Source organism: Nestor notabilis, unplaced genomic scaffold (genome assembly GCF_000696875.1).
Source record: "Nestor notabilis isolate BGI_N333 unplaced genomic scaffold, ASM69687v1 scaffold2408, whole genome shotgun sequence".
Classification (NCBI taxonomy): Eukaryota; Metazoa; Chordata; class Aves; order Psittaciformes; family Psittacidae; genus Nestor; species Nestor notabilis.
In genome coordinates, this window is record NW_009940490.1 from 29,792 (window position 1) to 49,845 (window position 20,054).

The 20,054-nt window shown below is 48.6% G+C and overlaps 1 protein-coding gene across 1 annotated transcript in view; it reads left to right on the forward strand.

Annotated features, from left to right (window-relative positions):
- LOC104410255 (otoferlin-like) overlaps window positions 1-20,054 on the forward strand; it is a gene marked incomplete at its 5' end in the record, with an annotated part of 85,496 nt that overhangs the window by 29,484 nt on the left and 35,958 nt on the right. The window contains 5 exon segments of the mRNA XM_010020367.1: window positions 8,475-8,504; window positions 14,116-14,189; window positions 16,732-16,852; window positions 17,126-17,180; window positions 19,484-19,615. Coding sequence (XP_010018669.1) covers window positions 8,475-8,504; window positions 14,116-14,189; window positions 16,732-16,852; window positions 17,126-17,180; window positions 19,484-19,615 — 412 coding nt within the window.

The following is a 20,054-nucleotide window of genomic DNA, read 5'->3' on the forward strand; positions in this document are numbered from 1 at the left end:
ACAAGAGAAGGTTGATTAAGACAGCATGGCCCTTTCTGTCCCCTGAATGTCACGAGATCATGGGCCATGCCAGTCTACAGCTATAGAATCACAGAATGGCTTGGGTTGGAAGTGACTTTAAAGCTCATCCAGTTCCAAACCCCTGCCACGGGCAGAAACACCTTCCACTAGAGCTGGAAGTTGCTCCAGGCCCATCCAGCCTGGCCTTGAACACTGCCAGAGATGGGGCAGCCACAGCTTCTCTGGGCAACCTGTGCCAGGGCCTCACCACCCTCATTGTAAAACATTTCTTCATTATACCTAATCTGAATCTCCCCTCTTTTAGTTTAAGACCATCACCCCTTGTCCTGTCGCTACAGGCCCTGCTAAAAAGCCTGTCCCTGCGCATGGGGACCTGGTTTAACTCCCATCTTTGCAAATTACTTTTCCTATGATCTGAGGCATCTTTCTTCCTTGCTTTGCCTTTCTTTCACCCTGCTCCCAGCTTCAAGACTCAGTGATCTCCTTTTCCTCCTGGTCAGTCTGCTGGGACTCAGATACAGACGTCCCCAGTAAGGGTCAGCCCAGAGATCACACAGCTTTGGCAGGTCTCCTAGCAGAGCTAAAGAGCTCTCTAGCCCCAGCAGAACCAGCATGGTCTGGGGTACCTCTGCCACCTTCCCATGGAGCAGCGCACTGCCCCAGCTTGCAAACCTTCATCAGAGTTTTTGGGGATCATGCTTTAAGGCTTCACTTCACTGCCAGTACCAGGGGAGCCAGATCCATCTGCATGAGCAAAGGCTCCATGCACTGCATTCAATCCAGCTCCTGCAGAGCTACATCGATACCTCTGTACCAGGTTCCCACCGTGCAAGTGACTGGGTTTCATTGCTACCAGCAGAACAAAGCCTTACAAAAGCTAAAATCCAGCAGTTCTGACTGATCATCTTTTCCCACATGGACTGCCTCTGTGTTTCGCATGTGGGTTTTGAGTGGCCAGGCAAGCTGGCAGCCAGTTGGAGACAAGCAGAAGGCAGCTGGTACATGTGAGGAGAAAAACCATTAGCATCCCAGCTGAAAAAGCCTCCAGCAAGATGGTCTCACACATCAAAATGTGCTAAAGAGACATGGTCTGGGGAGAAACAGCCTTAACTGCAGACACACCATGCTGGGCTCTGGCTCCTACCCCTCAGGAGCAATCTGGTCTCTGTGAATGCAGCTCAGCATGCAGGAGCATCTGAGAAAGCAGGCTGTGAGACGGGAACACAAGGACTTGGGACAAAAAGACTTATTTTCCTATTATTTTTAGTTCCTTATACCATTAGGTCATCCTCCTTGGCCAGTGCTAGATCCTAGATAATCCCTTGCTCTGACTCAAGACATCCTCATCTTCTCCCCCACCTTTAAAGGGTGTCTCTATGTGTGTTGACTCTCATGTGTCTTCATTCCCACAGATACAAACATCTCTGCTTGATGTTAAGCATGGGACTGTTGTCATTGATGTAAACAGGACCCCTGTGCTCTACTAGAAGCAGCTATCTGAGAGCAATCCCACAGCTTTCCAGCACAAATCATGATGTGTAGGAGCTCTACCCCATTTTTCAGCACATACAGGCTCTGCTCTGGGCAGGGAGACAGCTCCAACAGAGCTGGAATCAGAAATGCCTTGGACTGGTGCTGCTAAAGCCAACCCAGCTTTATTCCCAGTCCCTTAGGAGTAGTGTTGTGCCCCTTGAGGGTGTTGTGCAGGTGTTTGCAGGGTGGGACCTGAGCTTTCAAGCTGTGATAGTTGTTTGTATCATAGTGGCCTTGTGTTTCTTCTGGGTAGCGAGCTGGTGGGTTTTAGAATAACTAATGATGCAATGAGCCAGCGTGGGGTGACAGCAGGACCTTCCAAGGGAAAAGCAGCTGGTAATTCAGCTTACCACCTTGCAGGCACAGGGCACAGGGCACAGCACTGACCCACCACAGCTTTTTCCAGCCTAAGTGTCTTTTCTCTTTCAGCAAATTCACCCCAAGCAGAAAGAAAGAGGGGAGGAAGGAGATCAGGATGGAGATGACCAGGTCCCTTCCATCCTTGGAGCCTGGCCAGCCAAGTAGGCACAGAAAATCAGCAGAGGTTGTGCACAGACCCTTCAGGCACAGTAGACAGTGTTGTGGGTGACAGAGGGAGTGTCAGCTCAGTGCAAGGTGGTTATGGGTTTATAGACATGCATGGAGTGGTTTGCTGTGTTGGTATGTTCTTAAGTTCTTCCTGTGCTGAATTAAATCATCCTGTTTTTTAAAACTGACACAATGGAAGAGCCCTCTATCTTCATATCTCAGTGGGGTTTTTTTTTCTCTCTCTCTGTAAATGCCCTAGCCTTGGAGAAGATGCAGAAGAGCAGCTCTCTAGGTAAATACACACACCAGCCCTGCTCAGATGGTGGCCCTGAAATCCTGCAGTGCTGAGACATGTTCCAAGTCTTGCTTTCCAGAGAAGAGTCCCTTAAATCCAGCTTAAATGTCAAAACTTGGAGGCCCAGATCTGTTAAGTCCAGACTTAATTTGGGCTCACAGGCTAGTAGCCTGCTCACCCTATGCAGAACCCACTGGATGAAGCAGTCCAGGACACAGGCGGTAACACTTTCCCATCTGTTAGGTCATTGTCATGGTCCTTGGCACAGCTTTGGCTCAGCATATGTCTGGGATAGTTTATGATAGCATAGGAACATATCTATGGTATGGTAGATGTGGGATTACCCCCAACAAGTAGCCTGGATGCAGTTTTTGGAGGGAAGGAACGTCACCTATACAGAGACAAGCCGTATCATGGCCAAGGAATGAACCTTGATCCATTTATTTACCAATATAGACTTATGCTTAGATTCCATCTGTGGCCATAAAGGGAGATGGGCACTTCCAGAGGTGGCTCATGTAGAGCAGGTACCTCTCTGCACTGCCAAAATTTGGATGGAGTAGGGCTGTGCATGTCACGGCTCTTGACCACGTTGAAACTGAGATCCCAGGAAACATCACCTGATAGCTGTTGACCTTGAAATATTCATGGGCAGGACAGAGCTCTGCAGCCGAAAGCAATCTGGTCATAGTGAATTATTGATGGTGTCTTTTCTTGTGTGTACCCCGTGTATCCAAAACATGTCTGATGGGGTTCGACCCTCTGCCTGCCACTTATTATCCCCACAGGTCACTTGCTCCAAAGCTGGGGTCGTTGCCACGCACTGGCATTTAACTTGGTGATGAAAATACCCATGACAGGAGTCTGGGAGAGGCAAGACACCCTGCTTCTATCAGGTCTAGGCACCTCTCTGGTCAGCCTGTACTGGTCAATGGTGCAGACATGTTCATGTGGCACTATTGCTGCTCATGGTGGCTTTCCAGAGCTGATGTGTGGCTATGGAGAGGTAGAAACTAGATAGTGCTGTGAGGTGCATCCCATCACTATCCTGCATGGCCCTAGGAAGCTCAGCAAAGTTCTTACTATGATCCAAATCCTCATAGGTTGCCCCTGTAGTCAAAGGGAAGAGGAATCTCCCAAAGGATGTTTACCCACATAGGATCTGGCTCAGTCTTCGATTGTCATGGAAGAACAATATGAACAGTTCATAACCTCTGTGTCTAAGTAGAGAAGGAGGGTCTGAAATTGATAACTCAGGTGTGGCATTTTGGCACAGATCTTAGGGATGTCACACAGCAGACCAGTGCCTCTCATCATCATAACCAGGCAAGTCTGGGGTCCTTTTCATCCCAAGCAAAGTAACGCGAAAAGATTTCCCAAAGACTGTCAGTCCCTGTCAAGATTCCCCCATCCTTTTTGCAACTCCTCCAACATACTGTTAAAATGCTAAGGTGAAAAAAATCATCCTGAGGACCCTGAAAAGAAGGGCTGTGAAAAGCTGTTCAACATAATGGACTGGGTCCTGCTGTGAGTACCAAGGCAGAGCCTCCAGCAGCTTGAGAAGCTGTAGCATCTGTGATCTAGATTGATCACAAACTATTCCGGTCTAGGAGATCTCCAGATCTAGCAGGAGCAATGGATGATGCTGCCTGAGCAAGGGTGGTGACGACTTTTGTGCCCTGTGCCAGAAGTGCAGATCCTGTCACCAGCCATACCTTTCCTGGGGACAGTGTGAGTGGAGCACAGTAGGCTGGGTGCACACAGCTGAAGTTACCACCCATCAGCTGTCTTGGAGCATCCCATGACAAGGGGCTGTGGCTTGGACAAACCACTAGCCCTTCTTGGAAGGGATGTTCCTGCGCTCACCAGGTGAATGTTTCCCTTGCTGTTGGTGGGCTCATTCAAGAAGCCTGACACTGTTGTTTTGTTTTTTCTCTTTCTCTTTGGTGCCTCACTCAGGATTAAGTTTAACGATGGATACAAGTCAGTAGCAAGGTACCAAAATGTCATGAATTATGGGATCTTGGCCTTTTTGGGGGAGTTGCTCTTTATCCCAGCCCATCCCAGTCACCCCATATCCCACGAATATCCTGTGACTGTCCAGGCATAAATATGCCCAGGATTTGGGATACAGGCTCGTTTAAGCTTCAAGTCTTCCTTAATTCAAATTAATTCCCAAATCTTAAACCAGAAGAGCAGGGTATGTGGTCCAGGCCTGGGTGAAGCCAAAGCTTCATGCATCAGCATCACAGCACTTCTCTGCAAGTGCCGGACAGCATACGTTGAGTATTCTGAAGCTGTAGCTGAAGCCTGCAAGGAGGGACGAGCTGTACAGTAGCATACAAGCCTTGTGCTCCAGGAGCTTTCTATGGGACCCAGCCACACCTGCAAACTTCCTCCATGTCACAGTGCAAAGGAGAAGCAGGTCCTCTGGTCCCTCTAAAGCTATATCCCACATAAGATGATGTTCACCCCACCTGTAGGGCTGGTGGACTCCTAAAGGCTTTATAATATATGTATTCTATATATACAGATTATATTACACAATATAGTCTATATATTGATTATACAGATCGATAAGAATAGATCTGTATAAGTATATTTACCTAGCATGGTGAGTCCACGACAATGATCTCAGCCCCATCCCATCCCTGTAAGTCTGTTCTTCATTGCTTCTGCTCAGTATCTGGGGGTAGGTGGAAAAGATGCAGAAGGAACCTGCAGAAGAGTGCTGTCCACCCACTGGCAAGCAGGACCTGGATGGCTGCAAAGAGCCATGGGACGACGTCTCCTCAGTACTTGCTTCTGCCTGGCAGGACCCTCCCAGGGGGTGGTGGCATCTGTTAGCCTGTCCTGACCAGCTCCCATGGGCTGTGGAAGGGTACATCTGTTTGGGTGGGTTTGTTTCTTCCTCACGTTCATCCTCCTGACTGTGTCTCTTCCAAACAGCGAAGACCCTGAAGACCTCAGGTACTAGGCATGGTATCCCTGATTTGCTCAGGCCCTTTGGGCATGGTGTGTGCATGTATGTGACATGCGTGTTGGCATACCAATCCCTGCATGGCATTTGGACCCAGGGAAGGGTCCTAACTGCTTCCTGCCCTCTTCTTCCTGGGGAGCTTGTATTCACTCCATGCCCTACTCCCCAAAGAGCAGGGCTTCTTTGTATTCAATCTGTCCTCTCGTATGCCCAGCAAGGACAAATTTCCTTCTAGTCAGAGGCCTTATAAAGGAGCTGTGAGGATAATATTTGTCCGTCTGCCTAGCTATCCACCCATTCATCCCTTCATCCCAATGCAGTTGTCACCATCCCCCAATTTGTCCATCTCTCCATTAATCCATCTCAATACAATCCTATGCATCTATCCATCTTTCCATCCATCCATCCTACTGTGATACTCTCTTTCCATCCATCACTGATTCTCACCATCCATCCATCCATCCATGATACTGTCTATCCATCTATGCATTACACCGGCCAGCCCATATAATTTATCCAGCCATGCTCTTTTTCTGCAGTTGGTTTTTTTTTCTGTCTCTCCTCTCTCCTCATTCTAGCACCACCAGTACTGTCACTATCTCTGTAACCCAATTCCCTGGATGCCAGTGGGTTAGGAAGTCCTGTTGTAGCAAGATCTCCCTCTGGCATGCTTGTGAATTGGGTTTGGTTGATTGCTTGGTGCATGTTGCTGATGGGGGTTTTGAGGGGAGAAGTTGGGCAAGGGTCTTCGTCACTGCAGCAGGATGAACCATGTCTGAATGAATTGCTCTTTGTGATTGCAGAGCTAAGGCTAAGGGGAAAGAGAAAAGACACCTCGTGTTACCTTTCAGGTACCCCGTCTCGCTCTGTCCCTGCTTGTGCCAAGCTCCAGCCCCTGGCCCCTTGCAGCTGTGTTACTGCATCCCCCTGGGACAGCTGCAGGGCAGGACTGCAAGTTCCTCTGTGCTATTTAGAGGGCTTAACACCAAGTTCTTTGAAGGCATAAAATGAGAATTCTCTGGTGACGCCTTTTTCAGGCTCTAAGAGCCCGAACTGTGGCTATCTGCAGTCAGAGAGGCACCTTTTGCAGTTAGGGCTGCAGTGGAAGGGGCAAGGGTAAAGGAGGGGAGGAAGAAAGTGTATTCTGGTGCTAGCTGCTCCGCCAGGCCCTTGGAGTAGGATGTCCAGATCTCTCACATAGTGCAATCACTCATTCACCCAAGCACTGATGATCTGAGAGCACAGGACCAGCAGCACCATGCACTGCTGAATATGGGAGCCAGGAAAGCAGAGATACACAGAAGGAGGGAGACACTCGGAGCAAGAGGGCAGCCACAGTATGTTCTTGCATCCCTCATCCAAGCTACATTTACACCAGTGAAACAAACAGTGAAAGGATGCAGGCCCAGGCACTGCCCTGTCCCACCCCCCAGGGAACCAGACACTCTGTGTTGGTTGCTCCCATCCTGGCGTGGGGGAACCAGACACTCTGGCACTCCAGGGCAGTTTGGATCAGTGCTGATGGGGAAGGGGAGTTTCCCAGCTGGGCTACGGCAGGGAAGGGTCTTGCACCACTGAGATGCTCAGGGAGATACATCTGCCACTCCTTGTCCCTACAGCATTAGGACCCAGCAAAGCAGCCACGCTCAGGTGACATGGTGATGGATGAGCCATGACTTCACAGGTTGCTCGGACCACATCCATGAGCTACGGGAGAAAGGATGGAGTGATTTAAATCTTCTCCCAGCACTGGGCAGGGGCACCAGGGCAGCTTTTACAATGCAGATGAACCAGCTGAGCTCCTGGCATTGGTATTTGTTTGCTTCTATGCCAAGCTCAGCTGGCAAGGGGATAATTTCTGCTGGTTTGCTCTCAGAGCAAGTGTCGGTGCATGGAGAGAGCAGTGCTGCTTGCTTCAGAAGGAGCTACTGGGTGGGTTTCCTTGGCTGTTTTCCAACCCAGGCTCTAAGCTGATCCCTGTCCATGGTGGGCTGAACAGGAGAACCCTGCTCTTCCCAGCCTTCCACCTAGGGTTAGGTCCTGCTCCCCATCCTTTCTGGAGCTGGTCTTCTGGACTTCACCTCTCTACAAACCCATCCTGCAACACACCAAACAAAAACGTGTTGTTTGGTTTGGGGGTTTGTTGTTGTTTTTTTCTGTGTGTTTTTCCAGCAACACAGTGCATAGGGAGCTGGAGCTTCATATTCTGAAGCCTCCTGCCTGCCCCCCCTTCCCAGCACAGATATGGACATGGGATGAGGCAGAGTAACAAGCTGTAATTAGAAACAGCCCTCCTAATTACTTTCTATAGCTGGTTAATTGCTTTCTCCTCCCCACTTTGCTGATGCACAATGGGGGAGGTTAGCCAGCAAAGAAAGAGTGACTGGGGAGGAAAACAGGGAGGTCCCAAATAGAGAAACGTGGGAGCCCTGAGAGAAGGAAAACAGGTTGGAAAAGCCAGAATGCAGAGCAGGGGACCGCAAAGTGAAACAGGGAGACAAGCAGTCAGTGTTTCCTGCATGGTGTCAGGGCAGGATGATGCACTGTCAGTCTGGACAGGGATGAGGACCCCAGATCCAGCCCATCTCAATCAGTCAAGTTCTCTCTGGAGGGAGGATATGAATACACTTTTGTGGGAGGATAAGGAAGACCATTCCCCTCCATCTAAAAGGAGAAGAAGCCTTGTCTCCTGCCCCAACAGCATCCCAAACCTGTACGTGTACCCACCCACATGTGTTCCTGCACAGCTCTAGCTGCTTTACTGGCCATGTACATGCACCCAGTGAATGCCCATCACCTCAATCTCTTAGTGCAGGGGGCTGTGGTTCTCCTAAGCCCCTCTAGCCTAGCAGAGGGTCATGCAGCAATGTTATCCACCTAAATTACAGGTGTAGGTAGGACAGGGGTGTCAGCCCTGCTGAGGAAGGTTGCCCATGACCACAGGCTGGAGATGGGGCTCTTTGACTGTGAGAGGTAAAGGCGACAGCACATGAGAGGAGCAGGGAAGCTGCAAAGGGAAGAGCAGCCTTTTCTGGTTTTATGGTCTGATTGAAGCACTTGAAGTGCACTGAAGCTTTTTTGCCTTTTGTTCCCCTGAAGCACGGCCACTGGCTCCAGCAAAAGCAAAGAGAAGACAAAGGAGCACAAGTAGGTTTGCTCTCCCTGCTCCTTCTCCTCCTTCTTGTTTCCAGCTTTCCCAGCTCATGTTGTGGCTGATCCGGTACATGGTGTGCTCTCCCTTTCCCTGTAGCTGAGTCTTGTCAACCCTGGAGGAACTTGGGTCTCTTGGATGTGTGGCCTGAGACTTAGGAGGGAATATTTATCTACAGCAAAAAACAAGTGTAAAAGGCTTGGAGCAGTCCCTAGCAGCACTGGAAGGGAACTGTGAGGTCTTGAGAGAAGCCTGGCTCTCTTTAGATGGGTCCTGGCTGAGGGGAGAGTTTCCCAGCTTGGGCATGGACAGCCTGGCCAGGGCTCAGGGCAGGAGAGGGTCTGGGTGCAGGTCATCAACACAGGGCAAATGGGACTTAGCACCAGATTTACAGCTCCTGTGCCCACAGGTCAGGCTGCCGCACCATCCATGTCGACAAGTTTCTTCAGCTCCTGCCTTCCTTTTATCCCCAGCTACTTGCATTGGTACTAGACCAGACTGTGCCTGAGCTCTCTTCCAACTGCAGCATCCTCCAGCTCTCTACTTACTCCTGCGACTGCTGGGTAATCTCCTGCTGCCCAGGGAATGATCCCTGCAGCCACTGCAGGGCACTTCCCAGTCAGTGAGGTCTCTTCTGTCTCATATTGATCGCATTGCAGATTAAGGACCAGTTTATGGTTGTGTATTCCTCATGGACCCTCCTAAGCAAGGAGGCAGAGATGAGATGGGGAAAAGGGAAAAATGTGTTCAAGCAGTCAGCAAGGAGAGGGTAGACTCAAGAAAAGGTGTGAAGAGATCTCCCCACACCGAACAGCCTGGTCTTTTCTGGTTCCCAAACCCAGTTTGGCCATGCAGGGAAGGGGAAAGAGAATGTATCTGAGGGTTGGGGTCTTCCCTGGCTCGAGGCTGGTGTGTGTAGCATGACCCTGTGGGTCTGGCACTAGGGTCTGTCCCCAGTGTGGGTGGACAAACTTGAAGTCTTGTTATCACAGGGGTGATGGAGGCAGCACCCATCTGACAGGCATAATTCCTGCAAAGAAATGAGCCATGGAAACCATGTTCCCTGCTCCCAACTCCCCAGTCAAGAGCAATGATTAAAATGTCCTTTTTAGCCATGAATAATTAACAAGTAACCTGCAACTGCATCTTTAACTAGAAGCTGTCCAGAAGGGAGACTGCTACCATCTCGCCGCCCATGTCTCAAAATCCATCATTCCCTCCATGCTCCCCTCCTGGAGAGCCATACGGGTTGAATCTTAAAGGACAAAGTCAAGTGCTTCAATTGCTCAATCCATTATTAGAATCATAGAATCATATAATTGATTGGGTGGGAAGGGACCTTGAAGCTCATCTGGTTCCAACCCCCTGCCATCAGATTGCATCGGATCCACTACATCAGATTGCTCAAAGATCCATCCAATCTGGCCTTGAACACTGCCAGGGATGGGGCAGCCACAGCTTCTCTGGGTGACCTGTGCCATAGCCTCACCACCCTCACAGAGAAGAACTTCTCCCGAAGATCCCATCTCAAACTCCCCTCTGTCAGTTTAAAGCCATTCCTCCCTGTCCTGTCCCTACAGGCCCTTGTCAAAAGCCCCTCTCCATCTTCCTTGTCAGCCCCTTCAGACACTCCAGAGTGGAGTAGAGGGGGAGAATCCCCTCTCTGGACCTGCTGGTCACACTGCATTTGATGTGGCCCAGAACATAGTTGGCAATCGTATTGCAGCCAGCCTGGAGCATTTGTTGTCTTAAATCACAACTTGCAGGAACCCAGCCTTGACTCTGCTGCCACACTGGGTGGCTGGCAGGCAGGCAGCAGCATCCTCACCAGTGTCTTGATTCTTTAGGAAACCAGCCTATACCCAGGCTGTGGCAAAGGCGGGCTCTTCGTGCTGCTGCACAGCCTGTGTCGACATCTCAGGTTCACGGCTCCTAATGTAATATTCATGTGTGGACGGTGTCAGCTCTCCACCAGTGCCAGCTTCCCATCTGTGCCATCGGATGCCTGGCAGGAGCAGCAGAGGGGTTGGCGACCTTTGTTTAATGCTGCAAAGACCCTGCTGTGCCTGGAGAGGAGGCTTGGCCGGGTTCCCCATCCCTGCTTGGTCCTGAACCGCATGTGGAGCACGGCTCTGCCCAAGGATGGCCGCTCCACCCTAGACCTGCCTCCCTGTCTGCCCTCCCGTCTCAGCTGAGCTCTTCCAGCATCTCCTCCTAGGGGAAGCCAAGTCCTGGTCAGCCGGTGGGTGAAGGGATGGGAAACAGGAGGTGTATGGGGCATGTCGATTGGAAAAGGTGACAGATGGGGCTTGGGAATGGGCTGGGGTACAAGGGTGAGCTGCTGGGTATCCGCCTTCAAAGCATCTGGGATGGCTCCTTCCTCATCCATTAGTTGCTTCTTCCCTTCTTCTCAGCACATACCGAGTATGCTGTCAAAATTCACCAAAATACACTTTTCTGTTCTTTTTTTTTCTTCTTCTTTATTTTTTTTCCCTCAGCAACCTGATATAGTGGAAGGTGTGCCTGCTCATTGCATGGGGGGCTGGAGTAGATGACCTTTGAAGGTCCCTTCTAGCCCAAACCATTCTGTGATTCTAATATTTCCTTCTTACATTTTGTTCCTTTTTTCTCCCTTCTTCTTTATTCTCCCTTCTCTTTATTTTTTTTTTTTTTTTTTTTTTTTTTTTTTTTTTTTTTTTTTTTTTTTTTTTTACTTTCTTTGGTGATCTCCAACTCCATTGATTCCTAGATATTTGCCTCCCTGGGACTCCAGTTCACTGCGATAATACCAGTAAGAGCAGTGGTGAAGGAAGGAGGCAGCACCAGATGTTGTAACTGGGTCTGAAAAGAGCAGCCACATCTCCCATTGCAACCACTGGGAGATGTGGCCAGGGTGCAGGCATGGGGACAGCACCTGAAATTTTATGCCACCAAGGGACTTTGTGCCCTCTGGACTCTGCTATCTGAACCAGCTAATGCTGAGGCTCATCTTGTGGATGTACCAGAGTCTATTTCCCATTTCTGGGACCTTTTCTGCAGTTTTACTACCTTTAGGGACCTAAATCAAGACCAAATGCATCCTCAGTGCCCATACAAGGATCTTGTTATTTTGGGTCCTGCTAGAGGAACAGCACTGCCAGTGTCTTCCCAGCAGAGTCCTACTGGCTCCATCACCATAGAATCATGGAATGGTTTGGGTTGGAAGGCACCTTAAATCTCATCCAATTCCAACCCCCTGCCATGGGCAGGGACACCTTCCACTAGACTTGGTTGCTCCAAGCCCCATCCAAACTGTCCTTGAACACTTCCAGGGATGGGGCAGCCACAACTTCCATAGCATCCTGCTGCTCTTCTTCTTTATTGTACTTCCTAAGGAACCTCAGAAATTCCCAGGACAAATACAGTGATTTTATCACTAAGCATCTGCAAGCAAAAGGGGGGTGTTTCTCCATTTTAAAGAAATTAGTTGGAAAGAAGGGAATGTAATGTAACCAGCCCTGGAGGTGCATTGTCTTACAGAGGGGCTGGAAGGAAACTCAGTGGTGGAGAGAGGTCTCAGAGCAGAGTTTCACAGCCTGAGCTGTTATTACATCTTTTACTCATACAAAAAAATGAGTTTGCAAGTAGCTTAAAAGTGTTACTTCCCCCGTAGCACCTCAAGGCAGATATTCCCTGGCAGGATTACAGATATGGAAACGTAGCTCTCATCTTTCCTCCTCTATGCATTGAGAAACTACTCTTTCACTGAGGATCCCATGGATTAATCACAGCTACCAGAGACTCCCTGGTGGCCTGAGCATTGCATTAATCCCAATTAAACCTCAGCTGTAAGTAGCTCCTGTATCTTATGCTGGCCTTCTGCCACGATTGAATTCCCCCTCTCTTGGTGAATACATTATTTTCTTATTCTCCTTAATTTTCTTCTCATTTGCCCTGGCTCTGTCAGCAGCCTGCAATCTTCCAGTTGTCATTTAAGGCAACACATGCATCAGGCTGGCTGCAATGCCAGGACTTCTTTGCTTTGCAAGAGGAAAAAATACAGTACAACTTCACCCTTTGGCTCCAGCCAGATATGATCAAAGCAAAGACTGGGGGGTCCCACAGTTTCAGTGCTGTCGCCTGGCTCATGGGCAACACATCCCAGTGCTGCTGCAACCAGGGATGGTGCTGAGCCCTGGTAGCAGCTTCGAGGTGAGGTCCAGGCTGGAGGAAATTTTCCCTCTTGCTTCCAAGCTGGCCCAAGAACATCTCTATCAAACCTGCAAAGTTTCTGCAAAGAGCAACATTTTCAGGCAATGGGAATTTTATAATAAAAAAATTTCCCCTTCAGCTTTGCCACCCTCTGCTTTTGGGGCAGTCACAGGCCACTGCTTTCAAGCCTCTCTCCAGCTGTTTGTTCTTTACTATCGCTATTTGCTCTTTACCATTAGAACAGGGTTATTGCACAGTCTGACTTGTTCTTTCTGGTTTCAGTTTTGCTGATGCTATGGAGATTTTTGTCCTACTGAGATCTTCAGCTGAATCTTCATGCTAAATATCTTCATTAACTCCAGGTTCCATGACTCTCACCAGGGTAACTCAGAACCTTCCACCTCTTTGCAACAGCAGCGTGGACTTACCCCCAGATAACAGGGAACAGTCTTCTGAAAATACCTGCAAGGCTCTTACTGTCTTTAACATTTGCTGCCCATTTGCTAGATCTGCATTTGAGAGCAAGCCACGTTGCAGTGCAGAAATCCTATTATTTACTGAATGCTGTATTTGTGTATACTTGCTGTATGTGTATGGAACAAACACCAAGTAATGTTGGAGTCCAGACTGTTGATGCACTTGTGGATGCATACTTTGATTTCTGAGCTGCAGTAGTGGTCCAAGCCCCACTGAAACATTTGGAGCTACAAGTTGTACTTCTTAAACTTACTTTGAAATGAAGGATATTTTCAGAAAGCAACTGGCCAGCAATTTGCACACCATGATTTTATCAGCCAGTCCAGCCCAAACTGCCCCAAGTGAATTTGACCCCAGCCTAGATTTGGATGGGGAGCTAAGACTGACCTGGCACTGGTGTTTAACATGCTGGAAGAGGAAAAATCATGTTGCTGCAATGGGCTGTGGGAGACCCATAGGATCTGCACAGGTTTGCTGCTGATCTAGATAAAGAGATCATTGATTTCTCACAGCAAGGTGGCTGGATGGTTTAATTTTTAGTAAATGGTTTTAGGTAACTGCCCAGGGGAGCAATTGCAAGTAGGGAGAGATGAGAAGTCTGTGCACAGCAAGGGCCAGCAGCAGAGATGGGAGGCATGGGTTTCAGGTAAGAGTTTGTTGGCTGCTAGCACTGTGCTCCAGCCTCATGTTTTATCACAAGCTGAGGCATTGCCTGAGAAAAACAAATGAGACCCAAGACTCAAGGCATGCATTTAGCTGCAAACTTGACTCTGCCCTGTGGCATGTTTGGTGCAGCTCCTGCTTAGTCTTTCAAGCTGGTATTTCCTCACTTGCTTTTGAGCTGTGAAAGGCTCCTCCTGTTCCTACCCTTGAGTCCTAGAAAACAGCAAAAAAAAAAAAATAGTAATTGATGGGTGTTTTTCCCCTCTTTTCTTCCAGAGCCGGGAAAGGAGTTTTTTCAGCCATGAAGCTTGGCAAGACACGTCCATCAAAGGATGACCATCGGAAACAAGGTATGTTTTTCCTGGAAGGAGGTTGTTCCCTGCTCCAGTGCTGCTTTTTGTCTGTCCTCCACATTCCTGTAAGGCACCTGAGAGATCATAGAATCACAGAACGGTTGGGATTGTAAGGGACCTTAAAGCTCATCCAGTTCCAACACCCTGACACGGGCAAGGACCCCTTCCACTAGACCAGGTTGCTCCAAGCCCCATCCAACCTGGCCTTGAACACTGCCAGGGATGGGACATCTATCAACAAATCTGGGTAACCTGTGCCAGTGTCTCATCACCCTCATCATAAATGATTTCTTCCATATAGCTAGTCTGGATCCACCCTCTTTTAGTTTAAAATCATCATCCCTTGTCCTATCAATACAAGCCCTGCTAAAAAGTCTGTCCCCAAAGTGGATGACATCAGGCACAGCCAGTTGGTAACTCAGGGATTAGACAGGGACCATCGAGTGCTCAGGAGGACAGATGGAGAGACAGTCTCCATGAGAAAATGGCAAGTAGGAACTGATGAAAAGAGTTTCCTGCTGAAGGCTTGGCCAGTTATCACCCACCTTGTGATATCCCGCCTGTGGCAACTCTGGGACTCATGCAGTCAGCTTCTGTCTTGTATTTAAGGGGTGATTTGCAGATGCAGTGATGAAAAGCAGGATTTAGCCCTTGCTCCTTGCTGGGTACGAGGCACAGCAGCACCATGGGAGGAGGGACTCAGCTGCTTGTGCCCAGGGCTCGGCACAGCATTGGTGCTGAAATTGGATGCCTTTCTGGAAACGCACAAGGGGGTCAGCAATTGGAAATTCATTGATGTTTCCATTCAGACCAAAGGATTGGGTTTCAATGGCAAAGAAACAGGGGAATGCGTATTTGCAGGCAAGGGCAAAGTGTTGCTTTAGATAGTGTTTCTAGGTGAATCTCCACTGTTTTTCAGCCTGGTTCGAGAACAGGAAAAGGGGAATTTGGCCTGGGACACCAGTGCAGGTGGAGGCATTGGCAGCCCATGGGAAGGCATGGGATTGAAGTCTGGGTGGCCTCCCTCTCTTTCCAGTGCCTTTAACCACATTCATTTTATGGTTAAAGCTCCATGCAAGACCATGGGGAAAACAGCTGGGATGCAAAGGCAGGTAAGGACAGGGTACACAGTCAGGTAGTAAAGTGCCTGCACAGATCAGGACTTACCTGGGGTCAGGGAATAGTTGCAGCACAGCTGCTGTATTGCATGATGTGGTCAGTGCTGCACAACTATGGGGCTCCTTCTTCCACCTTCCTGAGGTACCTTTGGCATTTATACACCTTACCAGGGCTCTACTCTCTTCACACCACCCTCTCCTCTCAGCTCAGAGCTGTCTTGGTTGTGATTCCTACCCTCAGTCTGGACAACTAGTGATGAGACGGGGTGAATATTTTGCACCCACTTCCTGTCAGCCAAGCCAGCATCCCTTCTGTGCCATGGGCTGCTTTCCTTCGTACAGAGCCTGTTCTGCTCAGGTCAGACAGACTCACTGGATCACTGGAAACCAAGCTGGGAGGGTACTATATCTGCCCACATGCACCTAGTAGGATCAAACCTGCTGAGTTCCTTCCCAGCTGGTGGAGCTCCGGCTCAATCTCAGAAACTCCCAATGGAGCTGAGGACACCCTTTCCTCACCCAGCCTCCAGCATTGTGTCGCTCCACTCTGATGGAAAGCTTTTCCCAACACCAAGCCTAGATCTCCCTTGCTTCAACTGAGGCCCATGTTGCTGCAGAAAACCAGGACAGACTATGCTGATAAAACTGATTTCTGGTCTCCTGGAGCAAGAGCTCCTACGAGCTTGCCTTGGCTAGTAAAGAGACAGGGAACCTGTGTCCCAGGAGCAGCATCTGTACTGTAGGAGTGGATTTGGTGATACCCTGTTGTGGCACCAAAGCAAACCAGTGATCCAGCAGCTATACTGGTGTTTCTGGCCCCAGAGAGAAAAAAATCATTGCTGCTTCATGGTCATTTCTTGACCAGAGCAAAGGTAGGATGGACAGGCACAACATGCACATGGACTACTCACAGGAAAGTAGTATCTCATCAGCTTCTTCCAACAGAAATGCAGACCAGTGGACAACGCAGTTGTGTCTCAAAGGCGGTGGGATCTGGTGTCTTGACTGTCCCTGCAGCAGCTTTTTCATCTTGGGAAATGACCCCTTTCTCCTGTTTTTCAGACCTTACTTCCCCAAAGCCAGACAGTTGGTTGCCTTTGCAACTACTCTTCCAGTATGTAAAGCTGCAACACTTGCCCAAATGCTCTTTCACCCCTTGAAGTCTGAGGTGGTTGTCATTTTTAGTTTTCTTTCTGTCTCCACAAAACTGTATACAGGCACACTGCCTATGGAATAATGTGTCACATGAGGCAAACATTGTTTTTAATCTCTTTTTAGACCAGGTTGTCTGTGACCTGACCCGGTGACCATTGTTCTTTCTATTATTGGGTGAGGTTGATAGGATGTATTTCTTTCTCTTTGCCTTTAATTATTCACTGAGTGGAAACAGTTAGAGACATTCTTTTGTCTCCTTTATGCAGATGAACCTGCTGTTTTGGAAGCAGAAGATCTGGACCGAAAAGCCCTACTGCAGGGACTGGAGCCAGACACCATCTCCTTGGCTTCTGTTACAGCTCTCACCACCAATGTCTCAAATAAGAGGTGAGGTCCAGATGTGAGCTTGCGCAGCCAGGAGGTGAGGGCACAACCACATGTACCCTGAGATGGGTATGTTGGAAATCACATTGTTCCATGCAACTGTTTGGAAATACCTGACCTGCTACAAAGGGCACCAATGTTCAGTGGTGTTTCACAGCTCCCAGGGTTTATATTCCTCAGATTCAAAGAGGGCAGGAGTTTTAAGGGGTGGCTGCATCACAGCTTGCAGCAAGTCCATCTGTGATTTGACTGAGGGTTTCTTTTGCCCCTCCAAAGGTCCAAGCCTGACATCAAAATGGAGCCGAGTGCTGGGAGGCCAATGGATTACCAGGTAGGTGACAATGTTGTGCCCCCAACCTTGGCTTACAGAGGTCACAACCCGGGGAGGGGAAGGGGGTGTGTGTTTTGCAGGGAACACATTTGTGCTGCGTTTCAGCACTGAGCTCACAAAGCACAAGAACTGGCAATGGTCAAGATTGTTCAGCCTGGAGAAGAGAAGGCTCCAGGGAGACATTAGGGCAGCTTCTGGTGCCTTAAAAGGGGCTGACAAGAAAGCTGGAGAGGAGCTTTTGACAAGGTCCTGTAGGGACAGGACGAGGGGGAATGGCTTTAACTTGGCAGAGGGGAGATTGAGATGAGATCTTAGGAAGAAGTTCTCCCCTGTTAGAATGGTGAGGCCCTGGCACAGGGTGCCCAGAGAAGCTGTGGCTGCCCCATCCCTGGCAGTGTTCAAGGCCAGATTGGATGGGGCTTGGAGCAACCTGCTCTAGTGGAAGGTGTCCCTGCCCATGGCAGGGGGGTGGAGACAGACGAGCTTTAAAGGCTCTTCCAGCCAAACCATTCTGTGATTCTATGATAAAGTCAAGATTAATTAATTAAGTGGTTTTGCTCTCAATCATGTGGAGCCCAGAAAGCCCACAGTGAACTATGATTGAAGTAGGCTGTGTCCAACACATTCCTCTTATTTCCCAAGAGCTTTCAGTATGCTGCTTAGCATTCAAGATCAGTGAGCCCTGACTGGCAGTAGCTTGTTTACCGGATTTCCTCGACTAGTCTGGTACATGGCTCCTGTTGTCCTGTTCAGTTCCTCCCACTGTATCTAGAATAAGTAGAACCAGATGTTTAGTTTCCCAAGGCTCAGATGATTCATGCTGCTCCCTTCTATTATTCGAGTTGGTGCCAGTGTGATTCGTAAATTCCTCTTCTCCTTTTCACCAAGTCATCCTGATCCAGCAGCAATTTAGCTTAATGTCCACACCTCTCAGCGCAGCAACACATTCCTGCGGACATCTCGGAACACTGCAAGTAATGATTTTTGTTAGAAATTTATTGCAGATCATTTGCAGCATCCGCTGCAGACCAAATTTTGAGGCTTACAAGGAATGACTGCGCTTGGCTCAGGAGGGGGGATCATAAAGAACATAGAGAGAAGGGGGAAGGTGCAAAACAAATTTCGGCCAAGAGGCAGAAGGAACATAAGGTCGTTACTTGGCCACTGTAAACAGGAAGACCACAAGGCTGGCGTTATGGAGAATGGCTGATGTCTGGAGTATAACAGGATTTGCAGCTCTAAGCTGGTTCATGAGCAAGGCACGTGCCTGGCTGACCTCTGTATATCTGCTTTCCTTTGACAACTGGATTTTGTGGAACATCTGAGAATTAAGAGGAAAGGACTTTATCTCCCAGGCCCTATCTGGAATCTGAGCCTCTTTTCAAGAAATTTGATTGAAAGTCAAGCCTCTTAATATGTTACCAAAATGAAATTTCCCCAAATTCACCCATAAAGATGATAGAAAAATGGCTTCTGGGAACTGAAAAGATTTGTTACCTGCATGGAATTACACCTTGTGTTTTTTATTAAAGTTAAGAAGTTTTATAGAATCATAGAATCACAGAATAGTTTGTGTTGGAAGGGATCTTAAAGCCTATCTAATTCTAAATCCCTGCCACTAGATGAATTTAATATTGCAAGGAAGGAAATGAGATGTTAGCTAAATACCTAGTATCAATTTCATGTCACAAGGTGGATTGAATTATGAATGACAAACTTCTACATTGTAGATATATGCAAATGATTCACCTGGGTGATTTGCTCCTATTCTGTTGAAAATAGTTTATTTTTCATATACAACATAGAGGAGTACTTCATTTAACTACAATGGCATGTGTCTGTTCATGCATATAGGAGGGTTGAACCAGGAAATGGTGGGGAATACTGCAGAAAGAATACTGCAGAAAGAATAAATAATAGGATATTTCAGTTGGAAGGGACCTACAATGATCATCCCTTTGCGTTTTCTAGCAGAAGTGAAGCCAGCGGGGTCTCACCAATCAATCTCCACTCTCACAGCTTAGCTAGACCTATTTGACTTTACACCTTGTGTGAAGCCACCCATGTTCTAGGGCTGAAGCAACCGGGATGCTCAGGGTTTCCTGCATCCCACACTGCCTTGCAGCTTGCTTGGGCTTTGTCCAAGCAGCCTGGTGTCTTTGGTGTGACCAGTAGACCCCAGAGTTTCCACCATTGCACTGAAAACCCCTTAAAAATGACACATGGGGAGACAGGGGTTAAGGCAGTGCATGGTATTTGATGCTGCTCTCAGGAAGTGAAGGTGTGTGAATCCCTCTCCCCAGGTCAGCATCACCATCATCGAGGCCCGGCAGCTTGTTGGGCTCAACATGGACCCTGTGGTCTGCGTGGAGGTTGGAGAGGAAAAGAAATACACGTCCATGAAGGAGTCAACCAATTGCCCTTACTACAATGAGGTGGGTCTGTCATCCAGTGATGCTCATGCCTGCCCCTTTCTCAGGGTCTACATTGCCATAATTAATTAAATGTTACTTCTCATCACTTTGGTTTTTTTCTTTTTGTCTTCTGTCATTTCTTGTTGGAGCAAGATGAAATCCCAAACCATGTAGAAAGAGAAATGAAGCCTATGCCCTCTGGTATTTTGCAAAAATGTTAACAAGTGCACTCCCTTGATCTGTGCTAGGTTTTCTAAGAAGTTAGCGCTTCCTTCTGGCTCCCCAGACTTCAGAGGTTGTCAGTGTTGAGGCTCATGAGGATGCATCTGTGCTGTAGCATGTGCTGCAGGATGCTCCTCCAGGCAGTCACAGCTTCCCCATCTGCAGCATGCATCGTAATACTGCCTTTCAATCCCGAAGGAACCCACCCCAGCTCTCCTGCTCTCACAACTGCTCTTTC